General features: G+C 39.3%; 1 protein-coding gene across 4 annotated transcripts in view; it reads right to left on the bottom strand.

Annotated features, from left to right (window-relative positions):
- The window catches only part of LOC120805729 (tight junction protein ZO-2-like), a 129131-nt gene that overhangs the window by 33364 nt on the left and 71185 nt on the right, over nt 1-24582 (bottom strand). For 2 of the 4 annotated variants that reach the window (XM_040156230.1, XM_040156232.1), the window contains 7 exons: nt 15174-15277; nt 14060-14213; nt 8450-8555; nt 6447-6592; nt 5468-5531; nt 332-482; nt 57-165 (listed from right to left, as the gene is read on the bottom strand). In XM_040156230.1, the coding sequence (XP_040012164.1) occupies nt 57-165; nt 332-482; nt 5468-5531; nt 6447-6592; nt 8450-8555; nt 14060-14213; nt 15174-15277 (834 nt within the window). The remainder of the gene's footprint in view (nt 1-56; nt 166-331; nt 483-5467; nt 5532-6446; nt 6593-8449; nt 8556-14059; nt 14214-15173; nt 15278-24582) is intronic. The other 2 variants (XM_040156231.1, XM_040156233.1) reach the window with 1 other exon arrangement.

Genomic DNA, 24582 nt, shown 5'->3' with positions numbered 1-24582 from the left:
ATGTAACTCTGACTCAGCCTCTGTGTCTTTTAGAATTTCTGGAGGGAATATTTTACCGTCAGGTTTGCTCTGGGCCAGGATAGTGACCACTTCCCCTTTAGGAATCTCCAACAAGAAGAGTACTGCTTCCTCTCTCACTACACCTTGAAAATCAATGTTGTTCACCTTCAAGATACAAATAAAGGGCACAATAATTAGGAGTGTTTGATATCCACATAATATATAACACTAATATTTTTTTTCTGTAACCTCACAATCACATTGTAATTTGAACTACATCCTATCTTCACCTCTTTTTGTATATGAAATAAGTTCTTTCTGGACTGGCTACCTTTAAGATCTGGTCTCCGATGCGCAGGCCTTCTTCCTCAGCAGGACTGCCGTCTTGAACACCAGCAATGAAGATGCCGACATCATTTCCTCCTGCCAGCCTCAGCCCAACACTGTCTCCCTTTTGGAAATTTACCATCACTGTGTTTGGCCTGCAGGAAGAGAAATTAATGCCACCATTAAGAGGCCAGATTTACTAATATGAGATTGCCACGCTAATGTGCAAATTGTCCATACAAATCTGGTCCTTGTTGAATGCTGAATATTTGTAATTAATCTTGCATAAAAAATGTGTGCAAACTGCAATTCCAGCCTACACACACATCTGAAATAACTATATTTTTGCTGTATACTGTAGTACACAGTATATATTTTCTTTTTAGCAGGTTTATATCAGTATGTAAATTCTCAGTTGGGAATATATGCACCATATAGTTTCCTTAAATTTTCATAAGTACACTGGAAAAGTAGAAAAGTCCATGGCATGTATACTATTTTTTGTCCCACAGTGCAAGGCAGATTACAGTATGTGACACAGAACCAAGTGATGATGCAAAATGATGATGATTCATGAGTAAATCTCAGTTTACTGCTCACTATGGAGTAAACCATTAAGTACTTATTATGCAGAGAAAGGAAAACCAGTGAATGATGGAATGATTTTAGACAGTGATTAGCATCAGCAGAATTTCTATAATGCACTGCAAAAAAACAGGGGGATTCTGCTAGATTTATTTGACACCCGAAATTACTAATTATTTTACAGATTAACATTTAAATACTGAATTTATGATAAGATTATAAAATATACTGTTATGTTCAGAGGACAAAATGTGCTTATCAAAAAATTTTAGTCATTAATTGAGTCCTTAAAGTCTTATTCTACCCTTTTTTTTTTTTTTTTTAAATACAAATGGACTTGTTTCAGGTACTTTCTAATATCAAGTTTCATATTCCATAATTCCAAGGCACCGATCTTCTTACAGTCCTGGTTGAAATTATTGGCACCCCTGAATTTTAAGTCAGAAATAAATGCAAATTAACCAATTTTGTACAATCAAAATATTTAAATAAAATGTCCAAGGGTACAGATCAAAAGTAAAAGAAAAAAAAACAACTTGTATAATAGTGAAATAACACAAACACAAAATGTACCCCAGACACAATTATTGGGACCCTTCAATAACATTTGGTTGCAGAACTTTTGGCAGCAGTGAAAACCTCTAAACATTTCTTATAGCCATCTAGGAGCTTCTTGCACCTGTCTGCTGGTAGTCTTCCATTTCTATGCATTCAAGCTCTTTTAAGTTTGTAGGCGTCCTTTTTTCAATGGCAGATTTCAGCTCTCTCCAAACCTCCACCATGTTTTACTGTAGATAGGGTGTTCTTATCCTTATGGGCTTCATTTTGTCGCCTATAAACAAACTGAAGCAATGCGCTCCCAAAGAGCTCTACTTTGGTTTCATCTGTCCATAGGACATTATCCCAGAAAGACTGTGGCTTATCTATGAAAGTTTTTGCAAATATTAGTCTTGCCTTTTTGTGTCTTTCTTTTTTGATTCAGTGGAACTGGATCAGCTCTCAGCTGGATGACAATATTCACGCACAGGAAATTATGTTGCAGTACTGGGGAGAAGTGGGTGTTCTCCACGGTTTTCATTGGACAATGTACAGTGGTTTCAGAAAGTATTCAGACCCAATTACTTTTTGCACTTTATTGTGTTGTAGATTTAATTTTAAATAAATAAAACTGCCATTTTTCAATCTACACTCAATAACCCATAATGACAAAGTGAAAACATGTTTTTAGAAATGTTTGCAAATTTATTAAAAATCAAAAACTGACATCTCTCATTTACAAAAATATTCAGACCCTTTAACCCTAAGCATTTGGTTGCAAGGCACAGTTTAGGGCAGGGGTAAAAAAAACATTTCTGAAGCTTTGAGTGTTCAAGGCTTTAAAGGACCAGTGTGTACGATTTAGTGGCATCTAGCGGTGAGATTGCAGATTGCAACCAACTCAATACCCCTTCCCTCACCCCTCCCTTTCCAAGCTTGTAGGTCAACATACAGTGGCCTTCAGGTAATGTAAAAATGTGAGAGGCCCTCTCTAGAGCCAGTGTTTGGTTGGCAAACATGGCAGTGCAACATGGAGGGCTCCGTGGAAAAGGACCCACTTGCTATGTAGATATTAAGGGCTCATTCTAAGCTAACAAAAACACAATTCTTGGTTTCAGGAGATTATAGGCTAATGAAAAAATAATGATGAATATATTCCATTTCTGCCACTAGATCCTTCTAAATACTACACTCTGGTTCTTTAAAAATGACAATAGACACACAATTAAATTGTGTTTATTGTTGAAAGACATCAGACTCTCCTCCTCTCCCACCTATAATCCTCTATGATATTGTTCATGATACAGATTTTAAGGGGAAATAATAGGCAGAGAAAATTATTTCTAATGAATTACAAAAATTATTCACAGTTCTTTTGTCAGTCAGACCTACATATCCAGTATTTCTAACTAGATGGTGAATCAAAAACCATTATAATCTAAATCTTGGTATTAAAAATCCTGAGTTGGTTCTGTTGTCAGTCCACCTTGGTATAAAACTCCAGTGATGTTGCAGTGCAGTTTCAGATCAGTCTGATCAGCTGCAGCATCCAGTCACCAACAGGTTTTCAATAAAGGGCGTGTGTCTTGCTAGCAAAAAGACTTCATTGAAGGATAGCCCGGTGTATCCCCGCTTATGGCTCGACAGAGATCCCTCCTCGCTCCTCAAAGCTAAAATAAGAGCTTTGGCACGGCCTTTCCGATGAAGGACCAGAACAATTTCCAGGTCATGCAGGGAGCGAGAAATTATTCAAATAAGGGAATTTGGATATACCTTTTAAAAATGAATGGGAAGCGAAATTAGGTCTGACTTCACCATAAGTCCTCTTGCAGAGACTCTCTCCATGCACTTTGCTTGATTCCTTTATCATTTATTCAAAACATCCACACATTTACACCGCTGACCTCATTGCCATCCACCTTTCATCTCTGATAGCAATTTAATTTATGGTTTGTAAATAAATCATTTAATCTAAGCGCATTTTTGGTGTTTCTCCCTTTATTTGCCATGGTCCTTTGAGCCATTCATGACAATATACAAGAACACAGCGTCAAAGAAGCCTTTTTCCACATAATGAGTACTTTCAGTTTTCAGCTGATACTTTTACTTGAGTAAGATATTGAGTGGAGGCCTTTTTTTTGTAACAGAGTATTTTTATAGTATGGCATTACTTCTTTTACTTAAGTAAAGCCTTTGAATACTTCCACCATCTTCATCACTGTCTATTAGTACCAAATAGTAAAGTAAAATGAGTTCTTCTATACTAACTGCAAAAACAGTATTAGCTCAGTACACACTGTAGACAGTGTCTAGAATAGAATTGGGACACAGTGCAGGGTGACACAGCTGCTGCTAAATTTGATTTTGCTGTGGTGGTTAGTGATAGCAACACTGACTTGTTGGTGCTTGTTCATTACGTAACCTATAGTAAACCTATAACCTGAACTAACCTATTTACTCTATTATCAGTTGCAGCTGTGTTTTCTCTGCATTTGACAGCTCTGAAAGTCTGAAACCCTGCAGAGGAAAATCTAAGGATAGACCCTTTTCCCAGCAGACATTTTGGCATGTCAGCAGGAAAAGCACAAGTTTAATTAGTACCAATTACTGTAGGTGAACCACTTACAGATTTCTGGTAATACAACCCACTTCTAAACGATTCACCAGAAATTCGCTGCATAGTCTGACAGACCTCAAAATAATATCAAACACTCTGTCACAGACTCTTACCAACATCTAGACCCATTTGAAACTTTGTGACCTACCTTGGTCCTGTACGATCACTGCTATAGTACAGTGTACAGGGGCCTTTGCTGGAATACTTTAACAGAGCTGAGACATGGGATGTTCCTAAGAACTAATTTCTGTCAGTTAATAGGTAATTTCAATTTATATTAGCTGACTAGTCTAAAAGTCATGTAGAAAACATGTAGAAAACAGTTAAAATTGAGCACAATTTAATCAGAAATTAAGCAGGATCACAACCTGTGTTGAATGTGGTTATGCATTGTTTCAGTCAAGTGGTTATATGCCAGTTTATTCTGACACAGCCTACATACAACCTTATTTTCATTTTATAGATCAAAATACTGTCAAACTGCGCTGGTTTTATGAGATGTCATCAGTCCCAATTTACACCTAGCTGATTTACAATATCCAGGCATTAGCATGGGGAGAGGGGGGCTGTAGCCCGTGTTGTTGATTAATAAGATATTAATAATTATTGTAAACAACTAGTATGTCTGGTGCCAACAAGCAAGGATAGTAATGTTTAGTCATTTAGTCCACAAATCACACAAATCCCTAGCTGAGACAACATTAATGTTATTTGTTCTACCTCTGCTTTTTCTGCTATGACAAGTCAAAATGTCTGCTATGAAAAAGGTCACATACAGTATGTTTACCAGTCTTTACAGTTCAGTTATATTTTTCATGAGCTTTACACTCTGGAAAGACATGTGATGGAAGTGCCATTATAGTGCCATTACTGCTGTGGAGTTGTGTAGAACACCTTTATGTGTCATGTCATTATGTCAATCAGTGGCTGAAAACCACGTGACTGTACTGCGATTCACTACCTATTGAACTGGGGACCAATTCGAGACAGACAAAGAGAAGAATTGTGACACATCAATCATTGTTTCAAATGCATTTAATGCCTAGACACATGCATGGTATCAAACCGATGCAGCCCCCAGCTAGAGGCATTTGCTTGTCATTTGAAACATACTGTACATTGTAAGTAAAGTGACCTTTCTATTCCTACGTATTTCAGAGAGGAATACACCAAAGGCAGAGATACTGTATACACACACGGGTATGTTGCTGCAATTTCATTAACATCAACTGATGGGTGGATTTATGTCCTGGGAAAAGTGAGGGCCATAATTCACTGTATGTTCTATCCTCATATACACACATTTTAATGAGATTACCACTAAAATATAAACGGGGAAAGAAAAAACACTAAAAAGTTTTAAGGGTACAGAATTTTGAACAGAGAAGAAGAAAGACTCACCCATATATTTTTTCATCTTCTGGACTTGGGCGGAGGAGAATCTTGGGTGTGGTTGTTATAGCAACTGTAGACAAGAAAATCAGGAAGAGTGTTATTAATATATGCTTAAAGCTGCCAACAATATGTTAGGTCAGTAAAAGCAAATGTATAACAAAGCTTTGGAAATTACTGAAGGGTTCAAAGCTAGCCTTTTGCTGGAGAAAACAAATGATGCAGAACTGATTGTCAGAGTCTAGACAGGGGCAGCTCATACTGACTATGTTTGATATAATCAAATCATGAACCAGTATTTTATAGCTTGGCATGCTGCAAAGCTAGAACTTGTACTAGTCAATATTTTTGATAGTAGCAATAGATCAATTGTCTATGTGTAATGTGAAATGTTTTGCTCGTAGTACAGTAATGAGCCCACAAAGAACTGAAAGAGTTTTTTTAGCCTATTTTAGCTGATTGTTTTAGTTTGTAATATACAAGTTTGCTCTAAACAACCTGATAAACCCATTGTACGCTACCTGCTCAGCAGCAAACAGCAGACAGACACAGTTAGAGACTAGCTGGTGAACATAGTGAAGCATTAAGCAGCTAAAGAGCCAGGTATTTCCCTCAGGAGTTGGTAGAGACCAAAAACAGAGGTAAAAGAGAGTGAATCTTGGACTTAGATTCATCAGGTGGAAACAAAACCACTCCTAATAAATGCTAGCGTGGGTTGTGGCAATGTCTGCCATAACGACTTTATAAGACGATAATATATAAGGTGTTGTGTTTACATCTTATTTCTGCTGCCCCCAAGTGGCAAAAAAATTAATTAAAGAAGCCTTAAAATTTTGCATATGGTATAATCCGGCTGCTTTTATGCAGAGTCTCTTAGCACCAAACATATTATCAAAAACAAGGTATTGTCTTATATACAGTCCAATAAATTCATGGTACTTTATGGTAATGTGTCTGGTATGTGTTAATGTGAGGAATGTGACCCTGCCATGGTAGACTGAGGTGGGTTGATAACCTCGAGGCTCCTCTATGAGTGGTGTGTCTTTGTCCAGATCAGTTGAGGCATAGGGGTCCTCAGGTACTCTGAATGGTGAGGCCATGGCTGACATCTTGGCTGTCCTCATGGGTTCTTCCCTGTTCCACACACACACACACACACACACACACACACACACACACACACACACACACACACACACACACACACACACACACACACACACACACACACGAACGCACGCACGCACGCACGCACGCACGCTGGTCTTACTAGCTGTGAAGACATTCATTGACATAATGCATTCCCTAGTCCCTTACCATAATATTAACCATCACAATTAAATGTCTAACCCCAAACCTTACCCTATCCCTAACCTAAACCTGATTCTAACCTGAACCCTTAAACCAAGTCTTTACCCTCCTTTAAAGCTGTGAAGACCAACCAAAATGCCTTCAATGATGCCCTCTTTATTCACTGCTTATCAGAACTTTCTAATGTCTTTTGGGTAAAGTCACATTTGAGTCTTAAATCAATCGAGACACACCTCAGTCAAGTCGTCATAACAATTCTTAAGTCAATATCCCTGTCCTTGAGCAACCCTATGTAGAAATTATATTATAGACAACTAATTTGCAACAGCAAATATGTTTTGAAGGAAATGTGACTGCATCAGGATTACATTTTCTATTAATGTAATGAGAACATGTTATTAATTTAAGTCAGTGGGATGCGTTGATAGATAGGCAAAGAAGACCTTAAAGTGCACATACATTGCACTGCTACGTTCACAGCTATACTGCTAACTTGTAACTCTCTGCTCCATTTGCCATCCTCACCATCACACACCAATCTCTCTCTCTCTCGCCCACTTGCTATGCAGAAAACCTGCACACCGAGCTATCCCTGAAAGGAGCTGCGCTACTTGTTCAACTATATGCTGACTCAAACTTCTCAAACTTACTGCAGTTGCACTGAGATGATACATCACAGTGTAATTTGCTCATTTACTTGCTTAACACTTAGGATGAAAAGACTAGAAGTAATTTTCTAGTACACGAATGCACTTTCCACACACATCTGCACATGTATAATGCATGCAATATCATATTTCAGAACGGTGGAAGCTGAGTTAAGGACAGCTTAACAAGCACTATGGCTAGTCACCTGTCAAAGATCCTCAGTGCGCATGTGCGAATGTGCATAAAATGCTGCTCTCCACTCCGCTTGACTTACCCCAGCCTTAGTCAATGGGACATGTTCACGCTCAGGAAAATGACAGGAACGATAGCTGGTAGTAAATGGTAAATGAACTGCACTATTATAGCACTTTCCTGGTCTTATCGACCACCGAACAAGCTTTACACTACATACCACATTCACCCATTCACACACATTAATACATTGCTTGTCCTGACTGAAGGCCACTGATTTATGTATTTGGCAAGTTGCAAATATGTTGATCCTGAACATGTCAGTAAAATTTTCAAAGATATCGTATTTCTTTTCTACCAAAATATCTGATCTTGCAGTATAACATCCACTTATAGTGTCTACAGCATTATTAAACTTTTTATGGTTATTTTTAGGTACTGGCAGCACTTGGTTAAGGTTAGGGAAAGGTATTGGTTTAATACAGAAAAAGTTCACCATGACTTCAGAAACAACCAAAACCAAAATCAAGATCTCTCCCTAACCTTAACCAAAGCGTTTTTCCCTACCACCTCCTGGCAGCTTCCTTGGTGTTAATAAATGTAATGCCTCATTCAAACAAAAAAACACCTCTGAACATAATCCAGCCAATGATTATGTTGCCACCACAACATGATTGTGAGAAACAGGTTAGCAGTATATGAACATAATTTCTATAAGACACGGTTGCCTTGAGAGCACATCCAAGTTAAGTTTGACTACGAGAGCAAACTGAAAGTCAGTTGTGTTAGATTATGAGACTTTTCCTGCTTTTAACTCATTCATCCAAGCTTCCATCCTACCTGAGGTTGTCTCTTTCATTAGAAGAGTGGGAGGACAGGTCAGACTGGCGGGACCTCCTCTCCTCTGGGGGAGAATAGGAATGGTAAGATTCCATCTCTGATATGTCTGGCGGACAGACAGACAGACATCTCAGTTAGACACAAAGGCTTCTTTCAAGATAAATGCCCCCATTCAGACTGCGTGCCACCTAGACCACCACCATCACCATCATCAGTAGAGAATAGTTGCCTCAGGAAGCCCAGACACCAGCTAAATACCACGTGAGAAAGTGAGGACGTTATTAAAGGTGTTTGTCAGAGTTATGAGGAAAGAGCTCTGGTGCCAATGTTTAATACTCACGATAAAAGCAGTTATTACTCAAACACACTGAATTCATAGCCCTGAGGTAGTCATAAAAAACAGCTTGATTGTTCAGATCGTGTAAACGTTTTCAGATTATTTTCCTACCTTCCAGGCAGCCATTGGTCTTCATAAATATCAGTACACTTTGAAAATCAGCTTCCATATTATGTATATATGATGATTAGCAGTGGTTCCGATACACTACAGTTATAACCCTTAAGATTTCAATCTTGGTTGGTTTGGCAATATCTAAGTAGTTTAATAATGCAGACCTCACAGCTCTGTTTGAAATAAAGACCACTAGGGCAGCAAACAAGTCCTCAAGAAAAGTGGTTCAACAATTACTTTTTTTGTATTTTTTTGTATCACAGCTTTAGTGATTAGTCCATCAAAAATCAAAAAGTATCAGTGTGATGTGCAAGTCATGAGTGCAGATAATCAGCAGGAAGTCAGCCTGTTCAGCAACACATAGACATTCAGGACAGGTATGAGAAATATTTGACTTAAGACATTGTCGGATAATGTGTTGTATTAACTTTAAAATATACTGAGGGCTTAAAATAAATAGCCACTGATCTTGTGCAACATAATACTGAACTCGAATGACTGAATTGCTTAAAAGATGAAATGTAATCATGAATGAGATTTTGTCTTGGAAAATGAGTCTTATACATGCATGCATTGTTTCCTGTGAATTCCTTGTGCACAAGTATGCAACACAAATCCTACACGAGAAAGAACTTGGCCAGAAATAATAAAAGCTATGCTTTAAAGACATAATTACAGAATATAAATATGCTGACCATGAATGATCATGAGCTGTGTGTAGTAACCAAAAGAAAGAGATTGGGACTAAAAGCCGTTAAAGAAAGTTTCCTTCGCAGGATGTCTGGGCTCACCCTTTTGGGATGAGGTTTGCTTGAAACAAATTGGCCTGTACAAAGTGTCCTACAACCACATTTAGAGACAAAAGTGTTCATAGCTGTTGGCCACACTAAAAGGGAGGATAATCCTGTTGACATGGAGACGGACGAGATGTGTTGAATTGTTCCAAATTTCATTTTTTACATGTATTTTTTTTCTGCCCAGTACTAAAACACCTCTATTTGAAAATAGTTTAAATCAAACAAGTAGTTGAACAAACAGGGACCAAGACAGATGCCTTTTCAACACTGTCTCTCAACTGCGGGTCAGTTACCCCTTGGTGGTCAATGGTTGTACAAACTCTACATGGAAGAGTAAATTTCCTAATGATGATTCTTCATCTTCCTCAGGGTTAGGGTTAGGTTAAGAATTAGGTTTAGGTTAGGGTTAACTTTGGGAGTTAGGGTAACGGTTAGAGTTAGGCATTCAGTTGTGAAGGTTAAGATTAGGGTATGGGGCTAGGGAATGCATTATATCAATGACGGGTCCCAACAAATTTAGTAAAACAAGGATGTGAGTTTGTGTGTTTTTGTCAGGAACTACCTCAGAGGTGGTTTTGAGTACTTTCGCAGGTGTTCATATGTCTGTTTTTCTGTCTGTGGACAGATTTTGTCACCACAATAGTGTCACAACCGTGCAAGATACTGTCACAAAACTTTACAGGTGTGTAGTTGAGATCAAAATGAAGGCCGAGTTCAAAGATGGGCTACATGCGATCCATGAGTACTTGTGAGTCAGAACGTCAACATGTTGATGGATGTCGCGGCTGGGGTGATCCCATTGCAAGGTGGTCTCATTTTTTTATATTTTTTTTAGTTCATTAAATAAAAAGTAACATTAACCTTTGAAGAAAGGCTCATTTTAATGTATCTTTTTTGCAGGGGTTGGATTTACTGCTTTTCACTTCTAAAAGCAACTAAATATGTCATTAGCCCAGAGGTACCCAAATTTTACTATACAAATGTATTATACTTTAACAATGCAAAAAGATCCTTTTAGACAGGAAGTGGTTGCTGCCATGGCTACGGCCCCGCAACACCGGTTTTCTATATTTTGAATCAACAGCAGCAGGGTGCAACTCTGCGGACTACTTCTGACCCTACCAGCCTGTATACCAGCCTGTGCTTTATCAGACTTAGAATGTAACAAAACATTTAACTTAACTGAAGACCCATCAGATTTTCAGGTGTCAGGTTACCATGGAGAGCTTTAAAGCCAGTCTATGTCACTGCTGAATGAAGAAATAGGCCATTCATTCTCTTTCAAATTAAAGTTGGACTCAGGAGCAATAAAACGCATCCTTGTCTAATTCAACACACTCAGGGGTTTCGCTGCTTCATCCTTACTTGGTCTGGTATGACCGGTAGTATATGGTAGTTAATGTTAGCTAGTGTTAGTAGACTTAAAATGGATACTGATGTCAACTGATATTACTGAGCCAGTTCATTAACTTTACGACATCTCTTTGTGTTATTGTCAATGAATTTATCTTTCTTTAGAGCTGTAACTGTACAGGCAAGCACACAATTCAATGAACATGGAGGATGAAATTTCCTATAATAAATTATTTGATTGGGTTTAAATTAATCCAGTCATTAAGATCTGAACAGTTCTTTCAAGAAAATTCTACTGGAAAACATTGGGAATCAGCTTGTAAGCTAGACACAGCTCCAGTATTTAACTATTATACCAGTTTCTAGTTTTTCCCTAAAAACTTCAATAAGTGGTTATTTGATATGTGTTGTATCTCACAATATTAGTCCCATTTTCCCTACACTGTAGCTGGATGTAAGTAAAAAAAGGTCTTTGCTCAGAAAATGTTAAACACGTAGGAGTTAAAATCTAAAAAATCCAACACTGTGTGTGAAAAAGAGAGTACTGTTTTATATATGTTAGGTGAGGCTGCAGCAGCATTTATAGACTCTCAAATCCAGGTTTCAGCCATCGGTGACTTAGTGACCATGACAGTGCAATAAGATGTGTGAGTATGATGTGAAAATGTTTGTGTGAAATGGAAATGCAGCAAGAGATGGGAGTTCAGATATACCACCTTGATCGACAACGGTGAGTTGCTACGCTGTTAGGACAAATCATTAATATGTTATTACACTGAAAATTCAACGAGCATCTTACCCACTTTATGAGCCACGTTTTGTCATGCAACATTCTGTATTCACAAAAATAAATCATCAAGCTTTGTCTACAACATCATGTTTCAATATTCAGGCATCTAACAATACTAAAACATAAAGCACATTCATTGGGAGGCAGCTTAAGGGCTGCTTAGACTGGCATTATTCAACTTCTATACTTAATAAATCACACAATTCTGAGTACATATGGATTAAAATATGTTTATTCAGGAAAATGAATCATGTATTAAAAAGTTAAAAAATTTAGAGAAGTATAAAGAGAAGTTGAAAAGGTGTGAAAGCTTTACAACTTAGTCAGGTGTCACAGCCTTTTTCCACTTTAGAGAAAGGCAACAGACTGTTACACATGCTGTGTCTCGGGTGGTCCCTCATCTAAAAGTAGGACATATTATCTGGAAGAGAAAACACAAACAAAGATTGCACTTTTGAGCGACTGATCGCTTCTGCTTGTCAAGATGAGCACTTTCAAATCAATACGATCAATTAAGCTTCTAGTCAGATTTCAAGACAAGGGGCTGTTTTTTTTTTTTTTACTAAAAGCATTTCAGCCCACAGTAAGGTCCTGATTAAATCGTGACCTGCTGGTGACCTCTCCCTTTTTGAGCGAAACATAGCAGCTGAGCAGCTGCAAGCAGAAACATAAGGCCACTTAGTTTCAGATGGTATTTTTAACTGCTTAAATGCCAGACATTTTAACTTTTTTAATATGCGCATGAAAAACATAGTTGTAACTTTATGTGTGTAGGAAACTTTGAAATCATGCCAATGGTTACTTTAATTATAAAACCTTCCATTCATTATACTGTGTTTTGTACGGAGGCTTAAGTGTGTTACAAGGAATAATTATTAACCTTTCCATTAGTTAATTAAAATTCATTAAATATGTCATTAAAGCATTCCTATAGTAGTAAGATTAATTTTCCAATTATGTTATTAAAATGAATGAAGCAATAATAATATAATAATTAATATGCTAATTACTATTTTTAGTTAACTATTTTGCCTCCATGAATTTATTTATTATTGAACAAATTAATGGCCTTTGATGCATGTTTTAGCAAGAGTCTTTGGAGAAATTATTCCAGAAGCTGAGAGCAGAATTTCTTTCTATTTTTCTTCATTTATTTTTTCAACATGTTTCGACTTGTTGCAGGACAGAAACCAAGTGGTTCATATCAGTAACACTCCACACGATTTACACTTTAACATCAGGACCCCCCAAGTTTGTCTTCACCAAAATGCAGCTCCCCTCTGTGAACAAATTATTTCTGGGAGGAGGGTCAAAAGACAAACATTCCCTGATGCTATTTGACTCTTGAATGAAAAACCTTTGGTGTAAATGTTTTTAACTAATTATCTTGTGTTTATTTCAATGATGTTTTTCATAGTATGTTGTGTTGAATGTTGTCTGTCTGTCCTGCTGTATTATGTTATATTTGATGATCATTTTATTAAAATTTTGTGAATTACTGTTTTATGAGCATAATTTAAATGCTAATTTAATTAATCACTGTATAAACTGTCTCAATTATGAGTAAATTCTATTTACCTACTGACCTTTGAGAAAAATCTGTAACTGATCTGGTGGCACACTTCAACCTCCGCAGCCTGGAGCAGATCTGATTAGCTTGATTTCTTTGGTCCTCTGTCAAATTCATGTTAACAGAGGACCGAAAAAAGTGCATATTATATATATTTATGTCATATGAGTACCTGATACAATTTAACACTGCGTGTCAACTCTTAAAACCGAATGACCAATCTTACATCTAATCTCAGCCTTAAATCATTGTCCTTTATACTGAGACTTCACCCTGACCTGGACCTACTGTACATCAAAGTGTGATGGAGAATCAATAACTGATAGAAACATAAAGTGTTTCCCAAACACAGGCTTTAGATAGTTAGGTGGTCTGGTAAGATCAACATGCAGCAGTCCAGGTATACTGTAAGATTCTGTTATTGTAGATATAATTATCTACAAATACTATGGTAAATGTCACAAATAGACCATTTGTTGTTTGTCATCTGTTGGATGTCTGCCCATTCAGAGTACCACAACAGGTATATTTCAAACCTGTGTGAGACACTGTACACAGCAGTCCTGCCTACTCCGCATTATAACCGCTACAAACCTCCCTGCAGTTTGACACTAACTCTGTTGGTTAGGACATGCGTTCAATGACTCACCGTCATTATCAGAGTCAGAGTCTGCAAGGGGGGGGATGCGAATGAGGATCTGGCGGCGGTCTCTCTGGACCACCAGTTGCAGCTTCCCCCTGGACTTCTCTATCAGCTTCCCAGCATCATGCAGAGAAAGGTTCTCTGTCACTGTCCCATTGATCTGCACCCCCCCCCCCCCCCACACACACACACACACACAAAAAGACAGACAGAAATACAGACACAAAGACAGAACAGACAGTCAGAGGGTGTGGGAGCTCTGACTAAGGAGCCAGTGAGCCTGCTTTTTAAACCTGGTGAATCTTGGTTCTTTTAATTCTGTAAGTGCTATGCGAAGGCAACTGGACTTGCTTGAAGTTCTTGAAGACGTTTCGCCTCTCATCTCAGTTCTAACTGACTAGTTGGGAGTTCCAGGTATTTATCCTCTGGTGACCTCAGCAACACTTGCGAGTCATTGAGGTCACATGAGTCACTGACCCACCATGCCATCATGTGAGTCGTTGAGGTCACATGAATGTGAACTTAGAACTACATTTAAAAAAGTTCAGTTCTAAGTTCACTCCCCAGACAGCTGAACACCCATCCACACTAGGACTCATGTGACCAACATTAGCCTGACAAAAAGGTTGTTTTTTTTTATTGCTATTACCAGTATGACTACTAATTTATTACTCGTTTGTTATTGCTAAATACTAAACTATTATTTAAATAACTGTGTGCAACACATGCCACATCAGGGGTTCCCAATCTTCTGGATTGAGAGTACTTAAACCCGTGTCTACTTATATCCATCATTACAGGTTATGGCCTAAGTGACCTGGACATGAATTACTCTTCAGATTCTTTCATTTGAAAGAGTTTTAGATGCCCCAAAGGTGCAACTGTATGCAGTATGTTAAAAGAAAAAGGAAAAAAAGAGAAAGAAAAAAAAGAAACATTACTTACCAACATAAAAAAGATATGTTTTTCTTTGGCATTCCTTTAACTGTCTACTGATCCCTCGTAGGTATCTTAGGAGCCCTTGAGGGTCACAGGACCCTAGGTTTAGAACCATTCTACTAGGAGACTTATATGTGATGGATGTGATTGTGTGGCTGCACTGTGAGTAAATGTGGGGCACCTTGAGAATGATGTCTCCCTCTTGCAGGTTTCCATCCTTTGCAGCCAGGCCTGTGCTGGTCATCTGTTTGATAAAGATCTGACTCCCCAGACGTAGACCATACTCTACAAAAACACACAAAAACATACCACAGTTACTCTGAAGCCCTGCTAGAACTGAAAGAAAATATTTTAGGTAGGAATTTTTTGAAAAAATACAAGTTGAAATTCTGTTCAGCATATGATTTGGATGCATGGATGTCAGATTTTCCAGCAGTACATGGACACATATCATGGTGGGTACAAATTCATCCAGTTAATCCTTGAGCCAAAGACACCACATTTCAGCCTAAACCGTTGGTTTCAGGACATATAAATGAAATGTAAAATATTAGCAAATGATCATGTTCTACAAGAAAATCTAATTTCACACCTGTACATACTACTAAAGTTAGCTACTTTTTATATTGAATCATTTGACATTAGTTGCATTTGTAATTGCAGGCAAGTGGTTCATTACAGCAGACTGTACACCGATAAACAGTAGGATGAAAAGGTAAGATGATCCCTGTGATGTGAAAGTTAGGCCTTTCTTTCGTAGTTGGTTACTGCTTCCATATTGTTCAACTAAGTTAAATTCAATTGTGCTGTATTTGCATTAGGGGATCATTGGGCTGTTGCAGCAGCTATGTGTTTAAATGTTGCTTGGTTACACTGTAACTTAGTAAACAAGGGATGCATCATATAATTTAATTACGATGTAGAGGTTAGATAGATGTTAAAATGTACACCTGCTGTGAACAGGTGGGTGTCATGCATATTAAATCTTGGGCTGTTAAAAGAGACTAATGTTAGTGGGGCCTTGGGAATTTTTTTTTCCATTGATATTTAGGCTACACTGAGAGAGGGGAAGTGCCACTTCCAATGGTTGGTTGCTTTTAAAGAAACTTGCAATGATTTCAGAGTTGGCTTCGGCAGAATCTTCATGTCAAGGTGAAAGAGATTTTTGATGATGTTACTATTTATGTCCCTATTTATGTTTGATACAGCCATCTTCATCTTAGTTAAACGAATTAAAGAACCACAAAGATGATTGATAAATGATTGCCTAGTTATTAAATAACAAGTTAATGATTGACAAAGGTGCTCGATGTTAGCTAGTTCACACTTGATACATTACTTTCTCTTTTCTAATAAACGTGTGTTGTAGGTCACTAGTCAGTTGTATCTTTCTCTCTCATATTATCTGAAGGCTGCACTAGATGAAATGTCCCCATGCAACAATATTTTGATGATGGTTGACGTCAGTTGTAGTGTAAGAAGATTTGGTCAAGGTAAACAAAGTGGTGAGTGTAGTTCGAAAATAACTTGTTACAATTACAAAAAAATAGATCAAACCTTGCTGTGGGGAACTTTTTTTTGGAATGAAAGATAATACTTACAATCACAAAAACATATGCAAGAAGTGTTTGTTATAGTTGCGGCAAGTTTGTACCAAATTTCAAGGCAATTCATCCACGAGTTGGTGAGCTATTTCCCTCTGAAAAAAATATGCCAACCTGCTAGTGGTGGTGGAGGAAAGGTCAGGGGATCAACAAAGTCACTGGCGTTCATCCTTTGTGGATCACGGATGTCTGTACAAAATTTCATGGCATTCCATCCAATATTTATTGAAATATTTTAAACTGGAAGTGATGGACCGACAGATCTGCTAGCATGGCTAAAAATGTGACACAAACAGTAACAAATTATGTAATGTAGAAATTCACAGTAACCAATTAAGTACCATAGGAAATCACAGTACACTGGCAGCAGGGTTGCCAGTCAGTTACTGTAATTTTTATGGTGACCTCCTGTAAGCCTATACGTATTAATAAAACATTACCATACATTATTAAATGTTTATTCATACACCGAAGACACCATTTGACCAATTAATTAAATATAACAGCCTACACACATTTATTTTCTTTCTTTTAAAACAAGTAACCTTTTCCTATAGTTGCTATGTTACCATGCTGAAACAATTGCTATGGGCTGTCTCACCATCTGTTTGAGTGGGTGTGCTGCTGCTGAGCATCCGCACTGCTACTTGGTAGAGATGGGAATTACGGTTCTTTGAACGGAGCAGGATCTCATGGCTCAGTTCCTTTTCATAGGCTCACCATTCTTTTGTCTTTTTGGCTGGATCGCAACAGTGGGGCCAGCCCTATAAACACAAACTTCTGTACCTAACTGACTGAATGACTGACTGACTGATGAAGTTACACCACCATTGGTCAGCTGAGTGTTAGTTTTCCCATTGGCCACTGTTCTTTCAAAATAAATCAATTTTACAGTGCAGCTCATTCCAAATTTATTACATACTGAACGGAATATCCCTGTAACAAAATTATTATTGTTTAAATTATTGGCACCCCTGAATTTTAAGTACAGAATTTAGAATATCTTCAGAAATAAATGCAAATTAACAAATTTTCTACAATCAAAATATTTTAATAAAATATCCAAGGTTACTGAACAGAAGGAAATGAAGAAACAAAACTTCCATAACTTGCATAAATACAGAGAGAAAATGTACCCTAGACAAATTATTGGCACTCTTCACCAAAATTTGATTGCAGAACCTTTGGCAGCAATGACAGCCTCTAAACTTTTCTAGAAGTTTAGAGGGAACTTCTTGCACCTGTCTGCTGGTAGTTTCTGCCACTCTTCCATTGCTATGGGTTCAAGCTCTTTTAAGTTTGCAGGAGTCCTTTTTTGCAACGGCAAATTTCAGCACTCTCCAAGGGTCTTCAATGGGATTTAGGTCAGGAATCATTGCTGGCCAGTTTGTAACAGTCCATCTTTTCCTTGTCAACATTTCTTTTATGCTGCTGTACTGCTGGATGTATGCTTTGGGTCGTTGCCCTGCTGAAAGACCCAAACCTTGTTTTCTGACACTTGGTAACAAATTTCACTCTAAAATGCCTTGAAAATCTTCTAATTTCATCATTCCTTTGATACATTCAATGCTTCCAATACCAGAGGCAGCAAAGCAGCCCCACAGCATGACAGAACCTTGATCATTTTTTAATGTAGGTAGGGTGTTCTTTCCTTATGGGTTTCATTTTGGTGCTTATAAACAAACTGAAGCACTGAATTCCCAAAAAGCTGTACTTTGGTTTTATCTGTCCCTAGAACATTATCCCAGAAAGACCGTGGCTTATCTATGAAAGTCTTCACAAGCATTAGTCTTGCCTTTTTGTGCCTTTCTTTCAATAATATGTCCTCCTTGGCCTTCGTCCAAGGAGCCCTACTTGGTTTATTGTGCAGTGAATTGTGGGCTGAAACCACCACTCCAGATTGCTCCAGGTATGCCTGAAGCTCTTTAAATGCCATGCATGGTGTCTTTTCCACATTCTGCACCAACCTCGCAGACTTCTCTCATTGAGTTTCTTCCTAGAACCATGTCTCAGAAGCATCTCAATAGTTTTATTAAATATTCTGATTATACAAATTTGTATAATTTGTATTTATTTCTGAACATGTTCTAAATTCTGTACTTAAATTTCAGGGGTGCCAATCATTTCAACCAGGACTGTATACACGGTCCAGTCATATAGTACAACTACTGCAAAATAATCATTGGGATAATGATAGGGTAAGATTTGGATCTAATTCAAACAGACACCCCACCATGTAATTTCATTTCACATGTGTGGAGTATGTTTAGCAGTACTAATTTACTCATATTGCCAGACCTTACGTCTGCGATATGCATTGTAAACATTACATAACGTAATAACAGTATCCAGTGTAAATTCACTGACACTTCTTTGTCGTTAAATAAAGTTACCCGGACCTGAATGGAATTAATGCAACACTTAATATTGGAAAACTTTTTGTTGTGTGTGCACCTTGCACAATAAAAAGACGTATAATTAACTTTTCTGCCAAACAGATTTTAGTGTTTGTGTTAAATTTAGAATAGAAAGGCCCATACAGACAACTTCTGCACCAGCTACCCGCTCATAGAAATGGCTCCAAATAATTGATCCTTGTGCAGCACTGCCTGCTCCTTCCTGTTGACCTTGTTGCTGGTTAATTCCTCTGCTACTGAAAGTGACTCTCCCTGCTGCAGTTGCCATTCTCTCGAAAGCTTCATCTGCAGCAGTGGCATCCACCTTTTGTCACCTTTTTAATCTTGGGTCAAGTGCAGCAGCAACTCCAAGGGTGTGGTTATATTCCATTCAGTGGAATCTACCTGCCATTTTTGAACATAGAGTACGTTTACACGCACACTAGTATCCTGGTTATGATCAGGTTTTTGGAGTATCCTGGTTATGTAATGCACCTGTAAATAGCTTATACCTGTTTCAGAAACCTGGATAAGACCTTACTATACTACTTGGAGTACTCTGATAGAAACCAGGATACCATGGTATGTAAAACTTGGCATGGTATCCAGTTTTCTGAACCATCTCATAGTGGCTGAGAAGGTGAGAAATCAAGACACACCTGCAGGCAAATGATCAGAAACCTGGATACTGTTATGATCATGTATACAGGGATATGAATAATCAGGTTTTTAATGTTCTAAGTAAATACCATATCCTGAATATAATCAAAAATGAGGTAAGGCTCAAAACCAGGATACTAATGCACAAGTAAACTCACTCACGAAGAGTTCATCAAATCTGAGCTAGTGAGAAAAAAAAAAAAAAAACAGGGAGTCACTCATCGTTTATCTGTGTAGTACTACATCAAGGCCCTCTAGTGTTTTTGCTCTAGTTTTTGATTCCTCATGTTTCTGCATTTTGACACATTTCTCCTGTGCTTCAAGATCATACTTCTTCTGTCTGCCTGCCTGCTGCTAATCTCCAGCCCTGCCTACCCTCATCAGTGGATTCTCCATTCTTACACTCATTGCTTTTCCTTCTTACATTCATCTCCCAGCCTTCACCTTTACCTGCTCTGTCAGTACTACCTTTACAATACATCCAGTTTGACTTGCTCACCTGTGTTCTGCTCCAGGGTCCACTAAACAGCCGCTGGTTAGAACAGAATGATCTGGCCACAAATGGACCCAGTGGAACCAGACTCTTTGCACAAGGCACTTGCCAGCCAAGGCACTCTCCTTGGACAACATGACCAAGAGCTCCAGAACCTCAAGGAAAGCAACCGTGCCATTTTAGGTCAGGTCTCATACATTTGCAATCAATTAACTGCAATGTCTTCTCAACTCGCCCAGTTTATAACTGGACTCCAGCCAAGCCAACCCATCCCTCTAATCTCGCCACAGCATCACCTCCAGCTGTTTAACCTTTATGGGAGGGCCATGTTTCTAATCCAAAACCATATTCCAGAAATCTGTGAAAAAGTCTTTTTTGCTCCAGTGTTCTCTAGTCTGTGGCCAGCAGCCACTTACTTATGCTACAGATGAAGTTAAAATCTCTTACGTGATGGAGCTTCTGAGGGGATATGCCTTGGTTTGTGCCACCGCAGTCTGGGATAGGTGTAATGCTCCATTTCTTCTTATTCCACTTTCACACCCGAGCTTAAGAAATTTTTTGATTGCCTGGTGCAAGGAAGACATGCTTCCCAGCGGTTATTCTCCCCTGGTTATTCTCCCACAGTGTGGCTGAATTTTCTTTGGAGTTTTGTACTAATGCTGCTGGATCCGGCTGGAACGATGCAGCTCTCTAGGAGGCATTTCTACAGGGACTAAATGACCAGGTGAAGGATGAACTAGCTATTAATGATGAATCTGACTCTCTAGACTCTCTAATCTCTCTTGACATTAAACTGGATAACTGTCTTCGAGAAAGACGCATGAGATATCCAGTGTCTCTCACTCCTCTTCCGTTTCTCACCTTCCTTCTCGGTCCATCACTGGAGCAGTCACACAGCAGCCACCCAGCCCCTGACAGTCTGCCAGCCTCTCTGCTTCAGGGGAGGAACCCATGCAGTTAGGCTGAGCCCAGCTTACTCCTGCAGAATGACAAAGGCAACTGAAGAAGGTTGAGTGCATCTACTGTGGACAGCTTGGTCATTTTCTCATCACTTGCCGACTTCAGCTAAAACAGGGGGCTCTCCAGTAGGTGAGGAGATGTTGGTGAACCAAACTATCTCCTCGTCTGTCAATTCACCATGTTTGAAAATTCAGTATCCCTTGTACTAGTTGATTCTGCTGCAGATGACAATTTCCTTGATGTCAAGTTAGCTTTCCGGTCTGGTATTGCTTTTGAGTCTTTGGACTCACCAGTCACAGTAAACACTCTGAATAGAAGATTCCTTGCAAGTGTCACTCACTGCACCACTCGACTGCTTCTGGTTCCCACTGGTGAACATTGTGAGTACATCCAGTTCAATTTAATTCCCTCTCCATCTACTCCTTTGGTTCTGGGACACACATGGTTGAAACTACATAACGCACATACTAACTGGTCAGTAGGGAAGATTATTACGTGGAGTTCTGTCATTCTTCTTGCTTGCAGTCTGCCCTACCTCCTACAGAGGCCGCTGTTTCTCCATCCAGCCAGCAGCCTCTCAATCTGTCTGCCATTCCTTCTGAATAACATGACCGTGGCGAAGTTTTCAGCAAAGAACGGGCCCTCTCCTTGCTGCCACACTGTCCTTATGACTCTGATTGAACTACTCCCTGGTGCCCCAATGTCTTCTAGTCATCTCTACAACCTTTCCAGCCCGGAGGGAGAGGCCATGGTTAAATATATAAACGACTCTCTAGCAGCTGGCATCATTAACCCCTCCTCTTCTCATCTCGGCACAGGCTTCTTCTTCGTGTGTAAGAAGGATGGTATACTCAGTCCCTTTATTGACATCCAGAGTCTGAACAACATCCCTATAAACAACAACAACAACCCCTCCATGGGGCCACCATCAACACCAACTTGGACTTGAGAAGCATGTACCATCTGGTGAAAATAACAAAACGGCTTTCAACACCCCCCTTGGCCGCTTTGAGGATTTGGTCAAGCCTTTCAGTCTCACCAACGCCGGCAGTCTTCCAAGCAATGGTGAATGACATGCTCAGAGACTTTGTCAATCGCTTCGTCTTCATCTATCTGGATGACATTCTGTTCTGCTCCCGCTCCTCTTCTGAATACACCCATACACGTCTGCCAAGTTCTCCAAAGGCTCTTGGAGAACAAATTGTTCATCAAAGAAAGTGCGAGTTCCATGTCCATTCAGTCAGCTTCCTGGACTACATAATTGAGTGGCAGGTGAAGACTGACCCTGAAAAGATCGAAGCAGTTGCTGATCGGCCAAAAACAAACCACCCTGAAACAATTACAATTATTCCTGGGCTTTACTAACTTCTACCACCTTTTTTTATCAAGGACTACAGTGGAGTGGCTGGACTGCAGGGGCAGAACACCTTCACCAATCTGAAAGAACTGTTCTCCAAAGCTCCAGATATTATGCCTTTAGTGCATGCCTTGGACTCTGGGTTGGGGGCTGTTATTTCCTAGTGTACAGCTCTAGATCAAAAGCTTCATCCATGTGCATTCTTTTCTTGTTGCCTATCCACCGCTAAATGGAACTACAGTGTGGGAAACTGTGACTGACCATAAGAATTTAGCTTATATCCAAAATGCTAAGTGACTGAATTCCTTTCACGTTCGCTGGGCTTTATTCTTTGGTCACTTAAATTTCACACTAACTTACTGTTTTGGCTCCAAGAATATTGAGTCCAACGCCCTCTCCCATCAGTTCACCTCCAAAGAAGCCCCCTAGAGTCCTGACACCATCCTTCCTCCTCCTTGTGTGATGGGGGCAGTCCCTTGGGAGATTGACAATGTGGTCCAGGATGGTCAATGAACTCAACACAACTCAGGTAATAAGCCATTTATTTGTCCCTGACTCTGTGCATTACCAGGTCCTCTAGAGGGGTCATTCCTCCGGGTTCGCCTGCCACCCTGGTTCCAGTCACACCCTGGAAAGCCTGTGGAAAGACCTCAAATCGTCTGTCTGCTGCATGTTTCTGCCCTCTGCCTATACCTAGTCACCCCGGGTCCCATATTGCACTTGATTTTGTTACCGGACTACCTCCCTCTGAGGGTAACACCATTATTCTTACTACTGTGGATCGCTTTTCTAAGATTTTAAATTTTCTGGATCTCTCTAAACTCCCCACAGCCCAAGAGATTACTGATATTATGGTCCATCATGTTTTCCAGTTCCACCAAATTCCTGCAGACATCATCTCAAATCGCGGACCCCAGTTTGTCTCTCAGGTTTGTAAAGCCTTTTGTAATGCTGTAAGTGCCACAGGCAAGCGGAACAGGCCAAACAGGACTTGGAAGCATTGTTGCAGTGTCTTGCTGCCAGTAATCCCTCATCCTGGAGCATTCAACTCACCTTGATTGAATATGCACAGAACTCCCTTTCCATTGCAGCTACTGGTATGTCTCCAATTGAATGTTCTCTGGGTTATCAGTCTCCCTTGTTCCCTGTCCAGGAGAACGACATTGCTGTTCCTTCAGTCCAAGCTCACATTCGTCGTTGCCGCAAGATCTGGAGGGATACCCGCTCAATCCTGCTCCATTTGGCTGACCACAACCGCCTTGCTGATTGGCATTGGATCCTGGCACCAAGTTATCAACCAGGTCAAAAAGTTTGGCTTTCTTCTAAACATATTCCATTTAAGACTGATTGTAAGAAACTCACCTTGCTATTTTTGAACATTTGAAATAATGACCATCATTAACCCCTCTGCTGTGAATCTGAAGCTGCCTAATTCCTTGAGGATCCATCCCTCATTTCATCTCTCCCGGCTGAAATCTGTACATATCAGTCCTCTGTACCCTCTAGCTGAACCCCTCCACCCACCCGAATAATTGATAGCCACCCTGTGTACACCAGGGCGGCTCAGGCGGCTGCTGGATGCGTGCCCTTGTGGTTGGGAGCTGCAATACCTTGTAGATTGGGAGAGATATGGAACGGAGGAGCTTCAGGATCATATCCCTCCTTCTCCAGCCAAGCCTTCTCTAATCAAAGAATTCCATACAATTCCACTCATTTCCTGCATATCTCTCATTAATCTCTCCTTCCGTGCTTTCCCATCAACAGATTTACTGCCCTGCCACTCATCGCCTGCCTGTCTCTCATCCATCTCCCAACCTTCATCTTTTCCCTGCTCCACAATTCCCTTTAACAAGCACATTATTAAGAATATCTTCAGGAATAAATGCAAAGGAACCAATTTTGTATAATCAGAATATTTTAATAAAATGTCAAAGGTTACTGAGCAAAATGGAAAAAAACAAAACTTGCACAAGTTTGCATAATAGTGAAACAATAACAGGGAAATAATACAAATACAAAATGTACCCTGGATGCAATTATTAATACCCTTTTGAAAAAAACAAACAAGACACACCTGTGCTTAATTTTCCACGTTCACTTGACCTGAATCAACCAATGAA

The sequence above is a fragment of the Xiphias gladius genome, chromosome 19 (assembly GCF_016859285.1).
Source record: "Xiphias gladius isolate SHS-SW01 ecotype Sanya breed wild chromosome 19, ASM1685928v1, whole genome shotgun sequence".
Classification (NCBI taxonomy): Eukaryota; Metazoa; Chordata; class Actinopteri; order Istiophoriformes; family Xiphiidae; genus Xiphias; species Xiphias gladius.
Note: the sequence above shows the minus strand (reverse complement) of the source record. Positions and strands in the feature narration are given on the sequence as shown.